Source organism: Pholcus phalangioides, unplaced genomic scaffold (genome assembly GCF_987345545.1).
Source record: "Pholcus phalangioides strain wild (caught in Gottingen) unplaced genomic scaffold, Ppha-v1.0 ptg000022l_1, whole genome shotgun sequence".
In the NCBI taxonomy this organism is placed as follows: domain Eukaryota; kingdom Metazoa; phylum Arthropoda; class Arachnida; order Araneae; family Pholcidae; genus Pholcus; species Pholcus phalangioides.
In genome coordinates, this window is record NW_028301615.1 from 22,353,677 (window position 1) to 22,378,927 (window position 25,251).

Genomic DNA, 25,251 nt, shown 5'->3' on the forward strand with positions numbered 1-25,251 from the left:
TTGATCATACTCCATTAATGGGCAATTAGTGTTGCCATTTCTAATGACAATAAATTAAATAAAAATTACTCTAGAAAAATATCAGAAAATAATTATTCAAGAAGTCCTGCAGAAGATAATGATTCAGAATAGCCTAAAATGCACAACAGTGATAGCTGAGTAAAGAACTCCTTCATACCTTCGTATATGAAGGCGTCTTAGCTGAGTAAAGTGATAATACTGACGTCACACTTTGCACACAGCTGTGTTGATCACACTCGTGCGGAACTCGGTAGATTCGGTGAAAGTTGTTGCAATGAGTCATTTGTTTCCGTTTCGCCATTGGCAACAACAATCACACCATTGACATGGTGTGTGTATGCGTGAGGGGTGTGGTAGTAAGTAGGCGATGACCTTTAATTAATTCATTATTATTATTAAGATCGGTGAGACTCCATTTCTCATCACCCGTGACGAGCCAAATCCCATCGCCGCCGTCGATGAGCAAACGTCATCGTCTGTGAACACTTCCAGATTTTTTTGAGAGGCAGAGAAATCATTGTGTCGTCTGTCCGGATGGTACTTGCGACGATGGAAGACGTCAACAAACATCCTGTAAACAACACTTTGGAAGAAGTCAAGAAGCTACAGGACCTTGTAAGGAAGTTGGAGCTTCAGAATCAACAGCTGAGAAACAAACAGAACAAACTGTGTCGCAAAACGTCTCAGACTGTCATCAGAGAAACGTCCAGAGCTTCATCATCGTCGAAAATTACAAACTGTCACGAAGATGCTGAGGGTAGGACCGCCAACAATGCCAATATCAGCGACATCTGTGATGATGAGAGCGAGAATGAAAACAAGAATTACCTCGATGAAATCGACTTAATTAAAGTCAGTGACGTTGACATCTCCGATGATGAATCGTGGTGAGTTGCTGTCGTTATCGCCGGGATTGTGTCATGTTTTCGTATACAAACATGCGTGAAAATTAATGTACTCATAATTACATTTAGATTCTATCTCCAATAGTAATAGTTCTGCACTTATATACTGTACAATAAAACCTGTCTGTGTTGGATATCTATGGTTCAGAGTCGGATTTATGGTTTGCTGCCTGTGGGGCTATACAAATTTTGCCATCTTTCTCCCGTTTGAGTATTTTTTTATCACTCATTCCCAAATTTTCCACTCCCTCCCCAAAGTTTCTACCGTGGGCTATAGCGCGCTTGACACCCCACCTTTCTGTAAATACACCTCTTTTTCCAAGTCACTCAAGCTTGCCCACACTCTACTTCACTCACTGGCCTGGTTGCTCTTTAGGCAACTTTTTTCATTGTTCACTGACCTAGCGCCTTGCTCTCTAGGTCACTCTTTTGGTTATTCACATGGTTGCTCACTCTTTTGGTTATTCACATGGGTGCTCACTCTAGGCCACTCTTTACTCACTGAACTGCTTCCGCCTTTCTAGGTTGCTCATTTTGTGTTGCTCACCGAACTAATACTTCTCTCACTAGGTTACATGTTCATGAGACTTGCACTGTCTAGGTCACTCCTGTGGTTGCTGACCGACTTGATCGATCTTTTGGTGACCCATATGCTTGCATGCTCTGTGTCACTGTTTAGGGAGTTCACATTGATCTAGCTTAGTGTTTCTCAAAGTGGACAATATTGCTACTATTGGTTATAGCCCGTTTCCATGTAATACACCTCTGCTATGGTTCCAGTGAAATCCTTAAAAGTTAGAAAATTGTTTGGGAGATATAGAGGTAAAGTGTTGTGTGTGTGGACATTGTGCATTATAAGATTATGGCTATATTCAAAATCATCCATTGTGGGGAGGTGTCTAAATTGACAGATTTTATTCAACGAAGGGTCATGTGACCCCTTTCCTCTCTCCTTTGCAGCATAAGCTAAGATAGGCTTTTAAAGGGCTATACTACTACTACTAAATCAGACATGCACCTTGTCCATATTCCTCTGCAGAACTTCTAACGCATTGGTATATGTTGGAATATATGTGTATGTATAGTGAACCTTCTGTGCAGTGCTGCCATCTGCAATCAATTTTTTAAACTATGAGTTTTTTCTCAACTCATAGTGAGTGGAGTGTAATGAATGAATAATTATGCTGTTGTAGGGCTGTTGTTCTGTGCAGAGCGAGACTTTTTAAAGTAGACATTGGCTCATGCATTCACTCCTCGAAGTTCCCTGATTTCCTCAAAGAGGGAACCACAGAAAACTAACTTCAGCTGACCACCATTGTGGTGACACAGTGGGGTTTGAACTTGGATCCTTGTGATGCGAGTCAGTCACTATGACCACTCAACCACCACAACAGCCTTTAAAGGGCTGGCGGTCATGATGTCTGTACATACACAGTAAAACCCCTCTTAATGGAACCCCCTCTTTTATGGCCAAAAATAATTTCCCCTATAATAAGTATGATAAATGTATGCATTTCAAACCATTGTTCAACGGTCGCCTTTTACTGTTGTATTTTTTTGTCCCACCGGTGTCTGCAAAAGAGAGGTTTATTGTATGTATATGCATAGGTATTAAATCACACGGTTCCATCATTGATACAGAATTTATCCTAGGGGGTTCTTAACCTTTTGTGTTTCCCCCAGGCTCTAGTTATTATAAATTTTCAAAACCAGCATCTATTCTTTAACTGACAATTAAGAAAATTAAAATGAATAATTAATTATTAATAGTTGTCAATGTTAATAAGAGGCTTTTATGGAGGCGAGATATCTTGTCATTGCTGCTTAAAAGGGTTAAAAAGAGTAAATACATGTAGATATTATATAATATTCTATCATGTGTGTATATTGTTTATAATGTTTCTAATTACATTTTTAATTGGGTTGCTTTATTTTTGAAACATATGACATCCATATTTGTTATGGGCAACTTTTTCTCAGCCACCTTTCTGGGCATTTTGCCTGTTGTGGTGGTGTATTTGTATTAGATTCTTAATAAATGGGGAATAGCTATACGACTTATTGTTATTGATATTATTTTTTGTTGCTTCTTTATTCAGGTTATACACATCTCCAAGGGGCTTAACGCCCGAACAAAGAAATGAAAATCCATACAAGTGGTTACGGAAAGATCTGGATGATCCTAATAACAGAGAGCTTCAGTTAGCAAAGAAAGCACTTGTTGCCAAACTGAATGAATTTGATATTTGTAAGCAGCAATACATTCTAATAAAATATGTTTCAAAATTTGATGTCAAGTGATTAATTTTATTTAAAAATAACTGAGATGTTTTACTTTTTCATTTTAGTATCGCCATCCCCTAGTCAAAGAAATATTCAGAGGTTTACGCCAAGTCGACTAGCCACCAGTGGTATAAGAAAACCAATTGTGCCATGCAAAGTTACTTATTCAAGTAATGTTGCTTTTTGGATTGACTATGCCCTGTACATACACAAAATGTGCTAAAATTTTTCGTTTTCTAAAGGAAGAAAGTATTTTCAACCGATCATTTAGGATTTGGAAAAATTAATAATAGTTTCAACAATATGTTTATGCATCACAACATGAAAATAAAACAGTATACCCCGACACTAACAAGGGTGCAAAAGACGGCTCGTGACCCAGGTGCTAATTCTTAGTGGGGAACAGAAAACACAATTTTTAGAAATTTTTTTTTTTAGAATTTATTGACACAAACCATACAAAACGGGGAAGACAAAACATGATACAGTCATGGGCGGAGAGATAGACTTGGAAGTCTGGGGGGGGGGGCACGATGATGATGCCAATTCATATATGTACATTAGATCAGTCGACTCCAACTTTGACGCTAGGGCCCCCCCCCCCACTGTATCTCCGCCCATGGATACAGTGGGATGGGTAGGGCAAGACATACTACAATAATTATACGAAATAATACAAGTTGATTAAACAGTAGGCCCAGTACAAGGTATGGTTATTATTTTTTTCCAGTAATGTTTCTTTCACAAAATAAAACACTGTTAAACACTTGGTAGATATTGGTGTTTCTTTAAATTGAATTAACAGGAGTTAATGTAATCTTAAAATTATTGTAAATTCAAAAATCGTAATTATGGTCATGCCCAGCTCCAGTTGCACATGAAGTATCTCTGACATTCATATTCATTATTCCTTTACTATCATTCAAATATGCATGTATAAATTATCAAAATGTGTTATTTAATGAAGTATTATATCCGATTTGGAAAATATTATATATTTTTCCTGATAATATCTGAACATTTTATTGCATCTTTTTACTTGAATTCAGATCAAGAAACTATTCAGTATTCTGTGATTGACACAAGGACATTTACAAAATCGAAGAAGAGGCAGGCACTGGACTATCTTAGTCCTCCGTCCACTCTCAATCACCTCAGTAATGATTTCATGGAGCAAGGAGAAGCTGAGTTGTGCCGTAGAGGTAGTGATGTCAGTCTAGATTCAAGTACTGGCACTTACACTTTGACAGATGCCAACGATGTACATGAAGTTGCAAGATTGCAGGAGGAGAGTAAGTTGAATATTTGTAATTTCCATGACTCGTCAAAAAAAATGAAAGGATTAATTTATCATTTCCTCTTATTGGGCTGCACATTTTATACAATAAAGGTTCTTGTGTACATATTTCCATGGAATGAGTACCGCATGGGCATATCTGCTGCAAGGTTAAAAGAAAAAAACAGTAAAATTTATTTCTCAGCATGACATAAGCATTGCATCAGCATATCTGCTGCTCCTTTCCAAGGCAAAATATATTTTTTCCTCTAATTACTGTTTTTTTGTGTGTTTTATAAACAAACATTTAGATTTGTGAAAAATTGTGTATTTAAAATATGCAATTTTTTTACAATGGTTAAGCCCTTTATTATTGATTCAATGAAACACCAGATTTATTCGAAAGAGCATTTAGTGCAGTACCGTGATATTTCAGCTAACAAAGATAATTCGTTCTGGAATTATGTTCATTAGTTAAAACATGAAAATTTCTATAGATTTCCATGTAAAATCCTTTAATTCCTTCTAGGAACTGTCCAAAATTTCTAAGTAACTTTCGTAAAGCACTAAGAAACAGTGTAAAAAAAAAAAACAAATACTAACTGAAGGTTGAAATAAACATCTTCACAATCGGATGAGAGAGAATTTAAAAGAATATTAGATATGGAAGATATTTTTATTTTATATTATGTATGCCATGCAGTCAGGTTTGTGAGCTATAGAGAAAAAAAGTGTATGAGGTGGTGTGCTATGTGATATAGTTAGCTCATTTCTCTCTCTCTCTCACACATTGCAAATGGAAAAGATAAGTTCTTAGAATGTCCAGACTGTTCAATTTGGTATTGAGAGTCTCACCTGAATACATTGAAACCATTCAAGCCAAAGGCTTTATTTTTTTAATGCATTTTTATGAGCTTAAATCATTCATTTTTCATGAAATGGCTCAAAATCTTCCTGAGAAAATAGAGGTGTATCTGGGAGGAGATTCTGAGGTGGACTTATTTATAGTAATCTGGCTCAAGTGACAGTTACTCTTTGGATTCATTTTGATTGGCACAAAAATTTTGTTCACAACAGGGCTGTTTTATAAGAGCTGATGCATCCATGTGAACTAAAAAGTCCATTAGCTGAGGCAGAAATATAGAAAAAGTCTTTGTTAGCCAAAAAATTTACAAGCTAAAATATCACTGTTTTTTAAAAATATCAGAAAAAGTTTTTCCAAGAATCTTCTAAAATAAACTCTTTACCATAGACCTATATATCACTTGTTGCTTGAAAATTTTAGTATGCCTTATGATTATGTTTGTAACGGATTTTTTTCCTCCTTTGTAGGTTTAAGATTTAGTTCACCTGTTGGTACACCCAAAAGACAATCAGGTATTATAATGTATATGATCTGTTGTAGCTGCACTTAATCAGTATTGAGTAAGCTAATAAAATGAGATAATAACATTAAGCTTACAAACTACTACTCTGTGACTCATTCCAAAGGATGTAAATTGAAGTAGTTATTGAGTCAGTACTGTGAAATGTAGCATAACTCACCCACAAGTCAATGAGGGGATTTCAAATATTGCTTATAAAGTAGTGACTTGTTTCTAATGTTGTGCTTTCATATCTTTCAAAAGGTCCCAACAGTTTACCTGTTAGAAAGTTATCAGCATCATCCAGAAGTTCTGTGTCTGACATGGATAACACAGAGAATGTAGACATTCCGTCCTTGAATTCAGTTGTACTTGAAGGTACTGTTTGAATTGTGTGAGCTTTGATTAAATATACTTGCATATGTATGATATATTTTTTTTTATAAGATCTGTATGCAACATTATTTTACTTGAGAAAATTTGATAATTATTTTTTTATCTAATGTGGAAACTTTAGTATAAAAAGTGTTGCTTGTATGAAATATGAGCGATGTTTTCTTCCTAAATTAAAAAAGCCCTCGTGAAATTTCTATAATATTTTGCTCTCTTAATAGTAGAGAGAAAAACACCTTTCACAGAGTTTCAAACTGGTAATGGACTTTTTTGTCTCATGAATAGTCTTAAAAGCAGTCTTTATTGGTTTAAGAAGCAAATATGGCAAAAGTCAGATATGACGTAAATCTTACTCTTACAAGTAATTTAGAAGATATTATTATGAATTGTTCTAAAAAAGCGAGTTGAAAACTAAACTTTTGTTATAATGTCAATAAGGTTCTCAAAAGCCATAGTTTTTATTTCTTTGTTTCAAGAATTAAAGGATGGATTACATACTTCTTACAAGAAGCACTTCAAAGGTGCTTATAACAAAGGATAGACTGGGAAAAGTGGCATTTTCCTATTAGGCTGTACCAATATACATATGGGACATGTGGCTTTTAACTTGCATTAACTTCTAGTGCCTGACAGACCATGGTCATCTTTCACTGCTAGGGTTTATTTGATATGAACTTACTTTAGACCCAATCAGGTTAACATTGTTTCCGAATTGCTGAACGAATCGTGTTATAAAACCCCTTCTGGTCAGTGGAAAGATTCCAGTGAGTTCATAAAGCTATGGAATTCAGACGTAAGACAATATTTTGAGTTTTTCAGTTGTCTAAAAATTATTTTTAAAATAATAAATTGTGTAAAAAAAACATTGTAAAGAATCAACAGCTATGAGCCAAAAATCAATTTTGCTATTGGAATTCTGTTCATTCGCGAATATAGAAACAAAATTATCTAAAAGGTGATTACAATGCAGGTAAAAAGTAACAAGTTCCACCTTACAAAGTAAGAAATTTAAATTTGCTTATGATGGGAATTCTGTTATTATGACTATTTTTTTCTGTTAATGTGAGCTCTCGTTACAACATACTTTTATTGTATGAATTTAAATCAGTCTATGTTATAAATGATAGATATTTTTGCTTAAGATGTTCGGGGGGGGGGGTTTATTTTGCATGAAATAATCTGAGTTAACTTCAAATTGTGATAAAGGTTCAAAGACTGTTTATTTTTAAAAGTAGTAATTTTTGTTTTCATAGACAATCAAGATCCAGTCAACTGTAATGCTATACCCGGAAGACTGAATTTCTCAGACCATTCGTCTCCATCTGAAAGTCCGTATGGTTCAAATGCTTCCCTAGATAACACACCTGTTAGTAATACCAGTAAAGGTAATGTTGTCATGTGGCTTAATTTTTTTCAATATCATAATATCGATTCTTAGAAATAATGGCTCCTAATGACACTCAAACCTCTTAGCATACAGAGGCAGAGATACCTCGTAAGTAGAGGGAAGAAATACGTCAGAGCTTTCTCTCTCTCTATTTTTCAAGACACTTCATTGGTGACCCTGTAAATAACAGTTGAATTTTTCCTTTATTACAGCATTATCTTTTCATTTTTACCCTCACTAAGGTTTGAGTAAAAATATGCAAAGTATTACATATATATATAACAAAGGTGGCTGGGCGTGGGAGAAAATTACTAGAAAACTTGCAACACTCATCTTTTTTTTCCTTTCATGACAACAATAATATCAGTTTGTGAGATTTATCTCGTATACTTCAACTCACATCGTCCTGTTGCCAAATCCACATGTTGCCAAAAGCCTGTACATAAGGGGGTTAATTGAGTAATGAAGATTTTTTTTACAAAATTTTCCAACTTTAATTGTTAATTTTGAATTCATCATTTCATATGACCACAGAGTTTGAGTAATTTATTTCACATTTCCCAAGCTCTAGTGCAGTGTTTGCCAACCTGCCATGTTCGGACCGCTGGGGGTTCATGAGTACGGTGTAAGGGGTCTGTGGAATCATTTCCATTTACTACCATTGCATGAAAGACTAGCATTTAGTGCTGTAAGATTGTGATTTATTCCATTTCATATGATATGCAAATTATAAAAAAATACATTTTGGATTTTATGGGAGGGTGGCATAAAAATTTACCTGCTGACACTACAGAAGGTCTGCGGAGAATTTATCTGCATAACAGAGGGTCCAGGGTGTATTGACTTATTACAAGGGGTCTGCACGTAAAAAAGGTTGGGAAACACTGCTCTAGTGATTAGAATCATCATCAGTAAAATGTTTGTAGTTCTTAAAATGATAGAGGGATTGTTTTGCAATGGAACTGAGCAACCAATGTTTCTTCAGCTGACAGCGCACAGGAAAAATGACTCTGCTCTTGCAAAATCTCCAAATTCACTATTCATGAATATGGCAATCTGCTTTATACATCATGTACAGAGAAAAGAAAATTAGTTTGTGCTAGTAAAAAAAAAAATTACAGGAGTGACGCTGCAAAGAAACTGTGTTTATAATTTAAAAGCTGGTGCTATGGTGCTGCAATTGTATGCTATGCAGAACTTGAATCCCTACTGGTCATTTAGCCTTCTCAGAAAAAAAAAAAAAAAAAAGAAATTCCCCATTCCAGTGATGACTATTCTATGGAAGACTTTCAAATATTTATCAACTGAGTTTTGTATTACTCTAGGGAGCTCAAGCAATATATTAACATTTATTTTAATGTTGTGCTTGTGCAAAGAAGAAAACTATTATTGATTCTGACTTTTCTATTTAAAAAAAATTAACAGATCTTTGCAAACTTATATTTTTTAAACTTAAAATAGAATTATTTTGGATTGAGAAAACTACTTATACATTAATATTTAACCTTCTCCCATGTGAAAAAAACCACTACATTATTGCTTGAAAAGGGGTGGTTCAAGTATTAAGGACCGTTCAACTATTATGTAAGCAAATTTTTAGCCATTTTTGACCCCCTCTCCCCCCTTGTCAGCAAAATGCTGACCCCCTCCCCCTGTCAGCAAAATTTTGTCATCAGCTCTGCCCCTCTGAATTCTAACTCATATTTTCATAAATGGTGGTTGATGACGTAAGTATTATCCAAACCCCCCTCCCCCTTGTCATCGAAAGTCAGCAAATCGGAACACCCCCCCCCCCCCCATCGATGATGACATAGTGCTTGAACAGCCTCTTACGTAAGCAAATTTTTAGCCATTTTTGACCCCCTCCCCACCATCAGCAAAATTTCGTCCTCACTGCCCCTACCTCCTAACACATAATGGTGGGATCAGAAACGTACGCGGGAGGGGGCCATAGAAGTCCCGTGCCCCCCCCCACCCCACCCAGACGAGAAATTTTTTTTTTTTAATGAAAAAAATATTAAAAAAAAAAATTAAAATTTCAAAAGAAAATATCTTTATATGTGATTATAATCGATTTCTGTTAATTTCAATGCTATTTAAGGGGTAAGAACTCAAAATTTCTCTTGAATTATACTTGAATGACCGCAAAATCATATGGCAACTTTTTTTTTTCGTGATTGAATGATCAAAACTCGGATATAAAGTGCAGCAGATTTGTAATAGTGAAGTTTTAAGAATGATATTGCAATTTATTTAGATTTTTGGTGTTTTTGTATAAACCCCCAGATTAAGAAAAGTGCAGTTTGCAGTTTATTTTTTTTCTAAATTTACTTGAATTCAATCCCCCCATGAAACTTTTTTTTAAATTGCTTTCTGTGTATTGTTTTCTTTAAATAACATTGCTTTTGTCTGTTATAGTAAATTCAGTTAGGAGAAGCATGCCCAATTTAAATCGAAGTACTACAAGAGTTGTTCCTAAACCTTCAAAAGCTCTCCTTGCTAGTGAACAAAACAAGCAGAGGAGCTTCGCCTTGAAAAGTGGAGCTGCTGGCCGCAGGTCAGATTCGAATCTCCTGGCTTCCTCCAAAGTGAGTTTTAGAAAAATATGATTCCCTTTTACTGTCAAACTAATGCTTTTGTTTTGTTTTTCTTTGTTCACTAGCAATGAGTCAAGTTTTTTGGTGTAAGAATTTCCTGTTAAATTGATGGCAATAATTGTACAAAATTGTTGAAATATTATTAGTTGTTGATAAGTTGTTTTCCAAAACCATTTGTGCAATCATTTAAAAAAAATTTCAAATCTGATTTCTTTGAAAATCCTATTTTCAGTCAAAACAAACTACTTCAGTTACGAAGAACAAGTTCAAGAGTATATCACACTATGTCTCACCAACATCCAGCACTGCTCCAGGTCCTGTGGCTCAAACAAAAAAACAGCCTGCTCCTCGCAGTGCAAATGCTTCCAGATTACCAGCAAGATCAGGTCTTCCAAGGCCAGCAAGGGCCGCATCTGCAACAAGAATGTAATTTAGTTTTTAAGAAAGATAATTTTTAGGAAACATAATTTGTGTATGAGCAAACTATATATGCAGTTAATATATGCAGTTAATATATGCAGAAGTAGTTTGTATAGCCTATATATATATATATATATATATATATATATACAGTAAAAACCCACTTAACGGTCACCTCTTTTATGACCAAAAACAGCCTGCTCATAATTTCCCTTGCATAACAAAAAAATGTATTTCAAACCCCTGATTAACAGTCTTCCCTCTTTTATGGATTTATTTTTTTGTTGAGTTGGTGTCTGTAAAAAAGTTTTCACTGTAGTTTATTTCCTCAATGTTTTTTTTTACACTTTGGAACTTGAAAGTCAATTATCATTAAATTATCACTTATTATATAAAAAACACTGTATCTTGCTAGTGTTGTTTTATCATGCTGGTAGTACACATGGTGTATCACAAAGTGCTTCCAAAAAAGGAATAGAAATTATACGTCATTATATACTAATATTAATATGGATTCTTTCCTACATCAGAGGTTTTCGAAATGTGGTCCGCAGACCACAGGGTTATAAAAGGAATTTCTAATGGGTGTAATAGACACATTCCAGAAGAAAAAAACAAATTTGGTTATGAATAATTTAATATAATACATTTTTTCCCCTTCAGAGAGAAATACTGAACCTCTCAACAATGGTAACCTACCAATAATGACCAATTTTTCTCTGTCCCCTTTAGTGGCCCTTGGGAAATTTTACTGTATGTGTAAAAATAGACATTTTAGTTTCAGTTGTGTTTGTTTCTTGAACAAAAAAAGGTGTCCTGTAGAAACAACTTTAGCCATGCTTTTTTTATTTCATAATTCCAGGTCAGGAATACCGATGCCATCATCAGGTGGCAAAAAGCCTGGAGGTGAGGAATCCTGGAGTGACGGTTGTTTCTGATCATTACAAAAGATGTATCACTTTTTTTCTTTCTTCTTACTTTCTATTCTTTTGACATTCCATTTTTTTCTCTTCTAAACATTTGCTATTTTCCAAGGTAACAAATGCATGTGGTTGAGGCTTTGGTGTTTGTTATTCCTGGCCATTCTATAAAATGGCTGTAATCCATTTTATTTTACACTATCGATACAGTTAGATTGTGGGAAGTCCAATGTAGATGAGAAAAATTTGTAATTTTTTATTTCAGATTGTCGTGAGCAGTAGTTTGACACTGCCTAAAAGTCTGAAGAAAAGATGTTTTTCTATGTGTGTGTGTGTGTATATATATAACATGATGATGCTCCTGTATAAATTCATGACTTTTTTTTTTTGAATCAATGTTTTCCTACTGGTTTAAAAATTTTTGGTGTCATATAATTTATATAAATTAAATTTATGAATCAGTTTGCTTTTGTTTTTAAGGTATTACACCTTTTGTTTTGCTGTAATTTTGTAGTATGATATCTCTGCGACTATCAATTTTTTTAGTCGCTCTTCTTTAACAAAGTAATATTGCCTTTTTATTTATTTATTTTTTGCCTTTGAGGATAGTCTAAGAAGAGCTATTTCTTTGCGAAATGTTTTTTTATTGTTACAGAAATTATTTATTCAATCATTATGAAACAGTTTTTTCGTTAAGATTAGAGTTTTGAAATTTTGACTAAAATACTAAAGAGGTATTTAATATTTCAATAGACATCAGAGAATATTATTGATAGTATTAGTTTAAAATTACAAAATTAAAAAAAAAATTGACTTGTTACTTACGATAGTATTATATATGCTGTAGCCGTAGCCATGATTTTTTTTGGGGGGAAGGGATCTAATTCATTTGGACTGTGAACTTAATATATCATGTGACTTTTTTCTTACACTTCTAAAAAAATTTCTATTTTAGTAATTTTTTTTCAACACCAATTTTTTATGATTTATATCCAGGTCACTCTGTATACATACAATTCTATATTGTGTAAGTTTGTTATGCTGTGTTTTTTTAAAACATTTTCCTTCAGTCGTACCATAAATCGGGTATTTAAAAGACTGATTCTGTAATGTCTTGAGTAAGGTGCGTGTAAATTACGCTTTTTTTAGTTGATTTTATATGCAAATAATAGGTTATGATGGAAATGTATTTTAAACTGACAATGCAATTTTTAAAATATGCGTTTCCACATGATGGTTATATTAATTTATTTGTATTAATTTTGTGTTGTGCTAGCTTTTTTTAAATATTTTGTAATTAATTTATTATTAACAAATTTTTTACTGAAGTTTTGGGCAAGTGTGTTGAAGATATCACATTTTTTTACAGACTTAATCAGTATCGCATAAAAAATGAAGTAGCGTTACTTCCTCTGCTTGTAATAGTTCTTGTTTATTATGTGCAGTTAAACCCTGCTTATGACAAATTGGATTTTTGGTTCCTACCCAGAGGATGTTCTCTCATAGGATTAGATTTAGCAAACTATATATTTTCAGTCCCTTGAAGTTCATTATAATAAGGTTAACTATATTTCTTATATTTTATTTCTATATTATTTAAGTGTGGTCATTAATTCCATAACTAAGCATGTCTTGTTAGTTTTTGGTGGTGAATGTTCCAGATTGGAATATGATGACCAAAAACATTGTTTATTAACCTCGAATAAATGTGAGGGTATGGTAATAAATATATAGTTGTTTCCATTGATTAAGTCCAATGGCAGAGTTCTGGCATTCATGACATGGTAGTTTAAAGGAACGTACAGGGATGCTGGGGCGAGATAGAAAGGTGGCAATCTTCCCCCCCCCCCCCACCTTTTCTAAAAATGGATTAGAGGAGGAATTCACCCTTTTGTTTGTGATTGTTCTCCTATCAATTCAATAAGTCCATTTCCATTGAAATATATAGAATTTGACATGTATCTCATCACATAGACTTCCCAATTTTAAAGATTTGGTGACCTGAAACATGCCAATATGTTAAGGTATTGTAATCCCAAACTGGCCATCTTCAAAATTTGTCACCTTCTTTTCAGCTTCTGGTGACCTTTGCAGCGTAGTACTTTGACGAAATGCAAATTGCATTATACTATTGAGAATATCAGGAAATAAAATTTTGTTTTGGGGTCATGTAGATAATTCTGCTGAGGAAAAAAAAGTGATGTATGTTTGAATAAATTCAATTGTTACAGTCGACTCTTGTTATAATGGTTATAATGGCCCCCATCATTCTGTTGAAAATGGATATTGTATCAAAAGTAAAACATATAGGGGATAGTCATTTTATCAAAAAAATTGGGACTTATCCTGCCAGTTGTTGTAATGGAATGGTCACTATAAGGTGGGGTTGTTGTAACAAGCTTTGACTGTATTAGCTTGTATATATGTATAAAATGTTTTATGTAAAAGAATTACCATATTTGCCGGCATATAAGATACTTCTCCCTTTGATATAATAGGTCTGAAAAAACAGGGTACATTGTTGAATCTTAAATTTGGATTGTGTGTGTAAAATGTATAGAGAGTAAAAAAAAAGTAAATGCATCTTATACGCCTGCAAATAACAGTAATTCTTATGAATGTATAGTTTTCCAATGGGTCCTACTATCATAACTGTGATATAGCATTTTTTTCCTTTGCAATAATCTATTCTCGTGAATGTAAATTTCATTTTCTTTTGATGTTTAAAGTTTGGATGTTAAGGTATTTTATCATATCTAATTATTTTGCTGATATTATGAATTATAAGAAAGATTAATTTGTGTATATACAGAGAAGCCTCACAATTCGACACTCAAAATATGAAAAATAATGTCCCACAATGTGGCATTATTTTGTTGAAAAATTCAACTCATACTGTGAGGTACCGTACCACTTAATGCTTTTTCCATAGAATATGCAATGATGAAGTGCACAATATTCTCTCATTATAAAAAATAATAATACGGGTCACAGCTGAGGGGAAGAGTACAAGGCAGATCTGGTGGTGTATTCATCCAATTGCCTTTCTTTGTTAACTTTTTCAGCAGTGTGGGTGTGGAATGCATTGTTCACTAAGTATTTAGGTGATGTTCTGATGATAATAATGGAAGAAAATCAAACTGAATTAAAAATTTTCTTCAGTAATTCAAGAAAGTACAAAGTCATTTTAAGACAATTCATATAGTGACCATCTATTTCACTAATCATAATCAGTTAATATTTGAACTGTGGTCAGCTCCAGAAGCAGATTTATGTCGTTTTGTTGCTCACACTCTCTTTTGGTTTCGTGCTGCCATATTCCTTCGCTCTGCAGGTTACTCCCATGCTTGCACTCTGTTTGGGTTACTTTTTGGTCTTTAACTTACTTGACTCTAGTTCACTCTTTTAGGAATCCACGTGCTTGCACACACAGTTTTGATTACACATATGCTTGCACATTCTCTAGGTTACTTTTGGTCACTCACTGAACTGGTTCCTGCTCTTTAGGTCACTCTTGTCATTCACATCCTTGCACACATACCTAGGTCACTCTTATGGTCATTTACAAAACTTGTCCCTCTCTCACTAGCTCAACCTTATGGTCATGTACATGCTTGCCAACTATCTAGGTCACTCTTTTTCTCATTCACTAGTTTGGTCAAGCACATGCGGTCAAGGTTACTCTTTTGTTTTTTCACTGATAGTTCCTCGCTTTCTAGGCAGAGACAGGTTTATGGTTCTGCACCCTTCTTCCATTCTACTTTTATTTTCTTGACCTCTCATGCCTCAAATTTGCTGCCTTAGGCTATAGCCTGATTAGTTCCCCTGTAAATACACACCTCTGAGATTGGCTCATGAATTGATTAGTCATTTCAAGTTCTATCCACTTCGAATATCAGACATAAAATTTAAACGAATACTGTAGATGGTGATGCAGATGTTCATCATTGCCAAATCATCTATATATAGCATTAACAAAATTTCTCCGTCCATTTTCAGGGTCTATGATGAGTTGAATATTTTAGCATGTAGAGCTCTCTTCCCTTATAGAGGAACCTCGTTAGTTTATATAACTGCACGATCCAATATATATCTGATATTGCTCATATCTGTCTGTATGATCTTTTCTATTGAGTTTGTTGCAATATTGAAAATAATATGTTCAAATGTTTATGACATTGATTCACGACTGATTTTTGCCCTTCTCAGTTTTTCCTCACAATGAATATGAATAGAATGTTACATGCATGGTCCTTTTCATGGCTTGTGACAATTTATGTGTCTGTTCTGTGCATGTTAATTCGTGAGGCCACATGGTGTCCTAAAAATATCTGATCTCGCTATCATAGTTTAGTCATGTAAGGCTCCAAAGAACTGAATTATCTATATTTATCGGTGACACTCAATATATTTTTTTAAGAATATGTGAACGTATGTTGTCCATCTTTTGAAGCAATCATAATCAAAATATAATTCAAGTTTTTTTTAATAGAAATTGTGAATAATGTCTGCCAGAGATTATATATTATGAAATAAATGATTATGAGTTTACTCATATATTAAGAATGTTCTTTTTTTCTATTATTTACGGTCTAACCTTGTTAAGATGAAGTCAAAAGGGTTCTGAAAATACACTGGAATGGAACTTCATGATAAGTTTGTATCACTTTCGCTACTAAATGAGAGATCTGGGCTATAAATGTTGCATTTTCCTTTTCAGACATGCCAAATTCTTTTAAAAATTAATTGCAGTGACCCCTAGTCACAAAATAAGGAAGTTTATGAATCTAATTTTTTTAGGTGACAAAAAAAGACAAATGTCGATTATGTAATTGTAGAGCATTACATATATATAAAACAGTATTTCTTAAACTTTTTTCACCCATGGCCTCATTTAGGCCATATTCTTTTTCAAGGGCCCCTTGTCTTATCTAGTCCCCTATCCTCATCCAGAACCAAACCTTCTCTACTTATTGATTTTTAATAAATTTATTGTGAACAAATAATTTTAGGTCAGTTTTTAGATCTCTTATTCTCCTAGTTCCATGTAGGGCAATCTCTATATCGTGTTCCCTGGGCGAGCATCAATTCTAAGGGCTCCCTTACTTCACCAAATATAACAGCTTACATATTTATTTACATGCTTACTCTTGAAAATCATAGTACCATTGTAGAGAGGTAGGTAGGTAGCCTATGGAGCTTTTACAGGCTCTGTTGCAAAGCCAGGTTGGAAGAGATCTTGGCAATGGGATAAGTCTGGTGTTCATTCCCCCCCCCCCCCCCCATGGCTATGATTTCCCTGGAATGATTGTTGAGAAGATTTTTCTTATTCTATGTACCCTCTTGAGGTATTCCAGTGCCACGGGAGGGGGCATATGGCCCCTGGTTGAGACCCAATGGTATATAATATAGACACAAAGAAAAGCAAATGCAGTGTAATCTGTAATTCAGTGGTTCCTAAACTTTTTCCACCCTCAGCTCTCTTCACCATGCCATTGGTTATCCATGGCTCTCCAGAATTATCTAGAAAATAATCACCTTGAAGCTTTAAACAGGCAGACATCAATACACGAACTCCTTGCGAAGCCCCTGCAGAGGTTGGCAACACACTATGAAAACTGTTGCTGTAATAGAAATTATTCCATACCCAGTACTCATGGGTTCCCTCCTCCCACATATCCTGGAATTTCTGAACTGAACACAACCTAATCTGTCATCATTTTGGGAAGTTTACTAGTTTTTTGTCCTTTTTTTAGAGGTGCATTGTGCCGAAGTGTCTATCAAGTGTTGGGTGTAAAGCTAAGTGTACTGGTGCTGCTGTCAATAAGTGTAATGAATAATGAGTGAAGTGTAATAAATAAATATTTGTACCATTTTGTACGGTCTGCTCAATATGCCAAGACTTTTTAATGGGGACATCACGCTACATCCCCTTTCCTGTAGGGGGAAATGCATGGACTTTTGAAGAGAATTGGGTGTTTTTCATTCAACGCACAATTTATAATTTATATTCCCTTTTAAACGAAGGTGTTGAACTATATGTTTATAATAAACAAAAATATCACTGCTATTTCTCAACATCAATGGTGATGGGACAAGTATTTAATTGTTATTAATGGTGTTTATCTCAACAAGGTTTGACTGTATTTATGGATATACATGCTTTGTTAATATAAATAATAGATATCACGTAAATCAAATCTATATGGTTTAATAGGTTTTTTTGTTTGTCTAACTTCAAAAGAAAAGCATTTGAAATTTTGAAGAAGCTTCTTTTGAAACATCCGAAGGGTTCCATGAATCAGTGTTTTAGAACCAAATATGTGTCAGGAGTTCTTTAATGTATTCATGTCATATATTCTTATATATCTGATTTACATTAATCTTCAAAAGAATCGAGCGCTGCATTATGAATCAATAGATTGATGTAAAAACGCATTAACAATCATCAGAAATATTGCAGAAATTTGTAGTGGAGATGGAAACTGTTTTGTACAATGGTTTTCTTAATGCAAGAAAAGTATTAGAATTGTGTTTGCCCCTTTATCAAATTAACATTATAGTCTTGTAAAATATGATAAAATGATGAGTCAGTAGCCAAATCAATGAATATAAAAAATGTTTTAGGTCAGTGCCAACATTCAAGCTGTAATTGAAATATTGATAAAACATTTGATATTTTTAACTTTTAAGATTATAATGCTCTTGTATGAAAAATTTCTCAAATAACGTGTTTATGTGGCTTCTTTCATAGTATTCAAATTATTATACATGACAGTAACTGGTTAACTATGTCTGGTAGCAAATAATTTTTGATTTCATTATTCATGAATTCGAAACATTTTACCAAATGTTCCTTCTCTCGTTTCATTGAGCTACCATATATCTTTAATGATATATAAGAATTAACAATTTTTTCTATAAATGTAAACTTATAACGAAACAATAGAGCATTGATTATTTGAACTAATTAGACCAGAGAGTGATTGGATTATTGACCAGCTCATTATGAGTGTTTTTTCTAACCCATTTAATGTTCAGATAGAGTGAAGGTGACCAAATTTTGTGGTAGGGTTATGTGTAGATTCTTTTTGTAAAAGATTGCTGGAAGAGAATGAAAACTCTATCGTAAGGATTCCTAACCTTTTTCAGCTGCGAATCAAAATCAACACGATCAACTTAGCGACCCGTCAGTCAGTTTTCAATTTAAAAACACTTGCTAAATATTTCTGATTAACAAATGTTTATTTTGTGAAATCAGTGAAACTGGTTCATGGTATCTTAACAGATGGGCCAACAAGGCCCCAAATTATCAAGCTTCATTGATTCTGAAATTATTTCTTTCATAAATACACAATTTTCATTGATCCTGGAATTATTTCTCTTATTAATTTTAAAATCATTTTGCATTAATTTTAGAATAGGTCATTGATTCTGGAATTGCATTGCTCTTTTCATTGATTTCAGTCTCTCACCTAAAAAGTTCTGGGTCTCAGCTCGAGCCGTTAAAACACCCCGGAACTGACACCAACCAGTGGTACAAAAAATGAATTTATAACTGGATCGTAAGTGGGTTTGTATCATCATGTGACCCATCTCAGGAGCCCGTGACCCAAGTTCGGGTCGCGACCCATAGGTCAGCGGTTCTCAACCTTTTCTGACTCACTGAGCTTTTTTCAGTGAATAATTTCTGTGACAGAGCCCTGCTTAATTCGAGGAGCCCTTTTTTAATATATTATGTATATGGCGGTACCATTTAGGCCTCTCTTTTTGTTTATCAAATTTATTGATTTATTTTATTATTCTCGAGTGGCCGCAGAGCCCCTGGGAAGTGCACACGGAGCAACGGTTGAGAACCGCTGCCATAGGTTAAGAACCTTTGCTCTATCGGATCTTTGTTAACCTCATTTCAATTCCTGAGTATCGAAAAGATTCATTCATAGAAAATTTCTGGTGCTATGCAGGTAGTTAGATTGAATCGCGTGTGGGTGGGGTTGCTCCATATAACAGGGTTTGAATGTATTTTGATATTCGAATAATCGATGCTTTGCTGTTCATCATGTACAAATAGACCAGGTGATAGGAAATTGTTAAAAAGAATCACTATATATATATATAATTCACAAAGTGATTACAGTAGGCCAACACAGTTTTCTTTGAAATTATCGCAAAAGTAAATCGTATATTTTTTCATAATGAAAGGAAAAAAAATTATCAGAAAAATTAAATTATTGGCCAATAGTTGATTCTTTAATTGGTTGAGTAGTTCATGTAGTAGAGAAAATAATGCTCAAATAACACTGGACGACTGCTCAATATATTCGGTGCCATGATGGTAACTTGTAAGAAAAAAAATGGTCAAATCGGTTTGAGACGTATGTAGAAAATTTTGAGAGTTCATCAAACAAAAGAATCATTTTTAATTTTTTTAAATTAAAAGTATGATGCTTTTCTTAAAGTGTTTAACAATTGAGTACATAATATATCCACCACTTGATTGTGTGGCACATTCGTTTTGAATGTGTAGGAAAACTTTACTCAAGTGGGAGTATTTTAAGGGAAATTTCTTCAGACAAAAGGTTACCACTGCTGCCTGTTGGGAGTCATTGAAGTATTACGTCAACATCAATGGTGGAGGCGGGGAAGGGGGTTCCCGATTTGCTGACAAGGGGGTGGGGGAGAGTTGGATGATGATTATGTCATCAACCACCATTCATAAAAATATGTAATATTCTTAATGACATTTTACTTGGTGCACCAAAAACGAGAAAAACCTTTCACTAGTTTGTGGGCACCTGAACTAACATTCTCCCTATTGATCCCCTACAGAGCCACTTCAGTGATCTCTAAATGTTTCGCGGATCTAAGTGATCTGGGAATGTGTCGCGGGCCACTTAAGTGCTCTGGATGTGTGTGTCGCACTTCATAAATCTGGAAATGTGCCGCAGGTAACTTGAGTGATGTGGAACCACACCAGTGTTTTAAAACTGTGCCACATGTCACTCAAGGGAATCTCTAAATGTGCGACAGATTGCTTAAGTGTTCTGGAACCATGTCGCGGGTCACTTGTGATCTGTGAATGTGCGTACTTTGAGTGATCTGAAAATGTGCCAAGAGCTGCTTAAATGGTCTGAAATTGTGCCACAGGTGACTTAAGTGATCGGTAAATGTGCCGTTTAGTTCATTTTTTATAAAATTAGGTTTGAGGGGTACAGGCCACAATGTAACCCCCAGGGCTACATTTGGTCTGTGGGCCTACCATATATGGCTTAGAGGGTGGGTCACAATGAATTTCTAAAAAAGAAATCTTGAGTTCTTAGTCTTCAAATTAACACACAGAAATTGATATATTCTTTCAAAATTTTAATTTTTCTTTAAAATATTTTTTGCATTAAAAAAATGAATTTTTGAACATCTCTGATACCACCAATATGTGTTAGAGGTAGGGGGGCAGAGCTGATAAAATTTTGCTAAGAAGGGAAGGTAGATCAAAAATTGGTAAAAATTTATTGACGTAAATACTTAAATGACCCCCTTGGTGAAAAATGCAACTATTTTGGGTTTTTTTAAAAAATTAAATCATGCCACTGTAAATACTTTGTGAATTATTTTTCATAAATTTCTCATGACTTTTTTTCCTTACAAGAATTTGAAGTAAAAACAATCGATAGTACAATTGCAAACAATGTTTTACATCTAGATATTGTAAATATGCCTCGTATATAATGTGGTTTGGCTTTTCCCATATTTCATATCTTTTAATATAAATATTAATTTTTTGGACTGAAAGCAAATTATTACGACTCCATCAGTTATTTCGAATGTACGATGTGAGAATATTGCGAAACTTTTTTTTTCGTCAACTGAGTTGATTTCCATCCTTGATAATTCTTGTATCCAAGAGATTTCCTGACATCAAGTAAAACATTTTATTTCAGTTTTGTGTTTGATTTTGTATTGAGATTGCATTTTTTTATACGAGCAATGAATTTTTCGGTGTCACTCAACTTATTTGTGTGGAAAATGAACTTTTTCTTTCTGATGACAAGATGGAAATATCAACTGTGAGATAAGTGCTATTTTAATATGGAGAGAAATTTGCGATGCTGTATGTGATATTATATAAAATGTGAAAACAGACGAGCATTTTATTATAGGTAATATATAATGATGGCATTTTCTCTTATGTAAACTTTGTGATGTTTAACTCGTGATTCCCCCTGTGATAATACTGACTGATAATCCTATTAAAAAAAAAAAGTGTTTATTATATAATGAATCTAAATTCTATTTACTGGTTATGGAGAACTATAAAGTCTGTTCAAAGTACTTATTATATGATGGTGATCTTGTATTTTTATAATGCATCAAGAATAAAAGTACTTTTGCTTATTTATGAGTCTTTACTTCACTGTTGTTTTGGCACCACTGGAAACAAGATAAAGTTACATCTCTGGTGAATCGCACAAGCATGCTTATGGATTAAGGGCTATCCCTGAACATAGATGTAAGGACTGACTTTGGGCTTAACACTTTAAGGGCGGTATTCACCAACATGGTTTAAACTATAGTCACAATTTTTTGATAGATCGATACGGATTGGTTAAATTCAGGTTTTTAACCAATCTATGTTGATCTCTTATCCAAAAATTGTGACTACAGTTTAAACCATGTCGGTGAATAGAGTCTTAAGGGCCAGAGAAATCACAAAGACGGCATTTTGAAGGGATTTAAATGAAGTAAGCTTTCTTCCGATTTCAGCAGGTGTAAAGTAATGAGGTATAGGAAAAAATGTTCCATTGAGAAAACTTCAAAATATTTGGGCTTGCCAATGCTAAAATAAAGGGCTTTTAAGGAGGCGATATCAATACGCTGCTTAAAGAGTTAATGTAGATAGCCTGCATCTCAAGGTGACTGGCTACACATTTTTTCTTCACAGATGTAAGAACTGAATTTGGGATTGATGTAGAAATGTTTCTTTAATAGACACGACATTTACACCCAAGAATTAAAACCTTTATTTACATCTACTGACCGTTTTGAATTCAGCTTCTTTCCTCATACCATAGTCGAATGGAACAAACTTCTCTAAGCTTTGATTCTCCCATAGCTGCTGAATTTTTGTGCAATGAAAAATAATATATGTGTCAAAATCTGCTGACCTCTTTGGCCAACAATATTGGGTAAAATGAATATTGTTTGCTTGCACTTTAAGGTGATGACTTCAAAAACATTTTTTACACAGATGTAAGAACTGAATTTGGGCTTGTAGAACATCGATAACCCACACTTTAAGGTGACTGATGTCACTTTTTAGAATATAGATAGCCTGCACAGCTTAGTAGACTTCAGAAAATTTTCTACACAGATGTAAGAACTAAGTTGGGAACCTGTGATCCTGAGAAATAAATGGAACATTCAATTTAAAACTTGACAGACGATAAAAAGCAATTGAATTACCAATTTATTATTTTTAATTCAGTTAAATTTGAGAGCTCTGTACAACAGTTCAATACATCTCTTCTACATGGATCACACATCGTTACACTAGCTGATGCTCATCGCAGCATCATTAAACTTCCATAAATGCACACTTCTATATTCTTACATACATACATATATGTACAGTTTTCTTTCTTTTAAGAAGCGAATATATGAATGTTGAACACGATCGCAAATGCATGCCACAGAAATCAACCAGCGGCCATATGCTTTCTATTCAACATCCACATGCATGTTATCATACGGATATTGTCTAGATGGCATGCCAGATGAAAATAAAGAAATGAAACTAAACTTCCGTCTAAGTGCATCCGTTACAAACTGCGATCAAGACTCTTTTTTTGAACATGACGGGAGGGAAAAGAAATATTTCAACTGAAAAAATTCGGCTAAGCTCTACGAATGCCGCATTTTACAATCAATCATTAAAACTGCAGAGAAAATGAGCTACTGAAACAAAGCTTGTATAAAACCTGCCGCAAAAATTCGGCCAATATACACACACACACACACACACAAAAAAAACAAAGCAGCAAAAATTTTCACAAGACGCCAGCTTGACACAATTTCACACACTTATATACATATAAATATATGGGTTTTTTTCTCGTCTTTTATCGATTCAATATGAATAGCATTAAATATGTCACACTAAATAGATAATTTTTTTTATGAAATCTAATAATTCAATAAAAAGAAATATCTAAATTTAAAAAAAAAAGAAAAAAACGGAACACATACATTTATCGATATAACTTTTGGAAATTTATGAAGATCTGTTTTATGAAGATTATCGCCATTTCCATTTAAAAAAACAAATTATTCCCTCAGTGATTCCAATATGATACATTTCCAACAATAATTTCATGTGGCACTGAATACGTTATTTTCACACACACAAAAAATAAAAAAAACTTTTGCTGCAATAACACAGAGGAATGGATACGACAAAGCATCACAGTAGAAAAAATGACAGAAGGATATGCATGTAACTTATGGCAAAGAAATGTAAGGAGAGTGGAGGTGGAAAAGAAAAGAGTAAGATAATTGCCAACTCAAACTACAGGAAAATATGTCAGGTAAGTTCATTTAGAAGAAACACCTTTTTTCCAATGCTGCCGATTTTTTTCAGTTGAAAAGCACAGATTCGGGGTCTTGGTTCGCAAGTTGCTTGATGTGACGAAGCACGTCCTTCTTTGTTATGATTCCAAGTAAGCGGCTGAAAAATAGATAAAAATACACAATAATTAGTCTCTGCATAAGGTACAATGAGGTAAGTGGAAATCAGGGGTAAGTAAAGTAAAACTGCACATGATTTGTAAAATTTGGTTAGCTTCTGGGAATGGTTTCTGGCTGAGTTTTTATACAAATGCAAAATCTGAAACCACACAACAGGCAAATCGCCCAACATGGTAGAAAATTACTTACTTCATTTTTCAGTAAAAATGTGCTTTTTGAGATAGCTGCTCATTCAAGATTAAAGGGAGACTTTATATGAAAAATTTAGGTTTATGATCATGTTGCTACATGTTCTGCTCTTTCCATTTAGACTATTTCTGGAAGTTTGAATTGGCCTAATATCAATGTTCAAGTTCTTTCTTTCTCAATATTTAATCTGTAATCTATATACAGGGTGTTGCCTTGAAGTGGTGACAAACTCAGAAGGATGATATTAGACATCAAGAGGAACAAAAATTGCCATAGAACATGGTATCGCAGATCACGTTTAGAGTTGGTGAAAATTGCAAAAAAAGGGAGTGACGTCGAGTGGGACAATAAGGCAAATAATAAGTAGAAAAAACATTTATTTGACAGCAAAATTACAACACAGCCCATGGTGTACAAATTAAAGTACAATAATAACTTCAAATAACTCCTGTAATCATTTCTTTGTCTACTTTCTGACACTGAATCATGCTGGTAAATGGTTTTTTTTCTACTTATTTTACTTTTTTGTATTTATTATTGTACTTTATTTTGTACACAGCAGGCTGTGTTGTAATCATACTGTCAATTGTCAAATAAATGTTTTTTCTACTTATTATTGGCCTTTTTGTCCCACTAGATGCCACACCCTTCATATGTATTTCTGCAATTTTCACTGAATAAAAACATGGTTTGCGATACCATGTTCTATGGCAAATTTTGTTCCTCTTGATGCCTAATATCACCCCTCTTAGTTT

The 25,251-nt window shown here is 34.0% G+C and overlaps 2 protein-coding genes across 6 annotated transcripts in view; one reads left to right on the forward strand and one right to left on the reverse strand.

Moving 5' to 3' along the window:
- The first annotated feature begins 265 nt into the window (after positions 1–265).
- Positions 266–12,359, forward strand: LOC149070007 (SLAIN motif-containing protein 2-like). Of its 2 annotated transcripts, XM_089250244.1 has the most exons (11): positions 339–908; positions 3,026–3,174; positions 3,275–3,379; positions 4,259–4,501; positions 5,818–5,862; positions 6,114–6,227; positions 7,496–7,627; positions 10,048–10,217; positions 10,459–10,652; positions 11,509–11,552; positions 11,832–12,359. In XM_089250244.1, the coding sequence occupies exons 1-11, from the start codon at positions 556–558 to the stop codon at positions 11,846–11,848; spliced, it is 1,566 nt and encodes a 521-aa protein (XP_089106370.1). In that variant the 5' UTR covers positions 339–555; the 3' UTR covers positions 11,849–12,359. The 2 variants fall into 2 exon arrangements, with proteins under 2 accessions (XP_089106369.1, XP_089106370.1); XM_089250243.1 differs by lacking the exon at positions 11,832–12,359 and having other exon boundaries at positions 266–908; positions 11,509–11,786.
- Positions 12,360–23,009: 10,650 nt separating this feature from the next.
- ClC-c (chloride channel protein 3) overlaps positions 23,010–25,251 on the reverse strand; it is a 61,443-nt gene continuing 59,201 nt past the window's right edge. For all 4 annotated transcript variants that reach the window (XM_089249775.1, XM_089249774.1, XM_089249773.1 and 1 more), the window contains one exon: positions 23,010–24,287. In XM_089249775.1, coding sequence (XP_089105901.1) covers positions 24,197–24,287 — 91 coding nt within the window. In that variant the 3' untranslated portion in view covers positions 23,010–24,196. The remainder of the gene's footprint in view (positions 24,288–25,251) is intronic.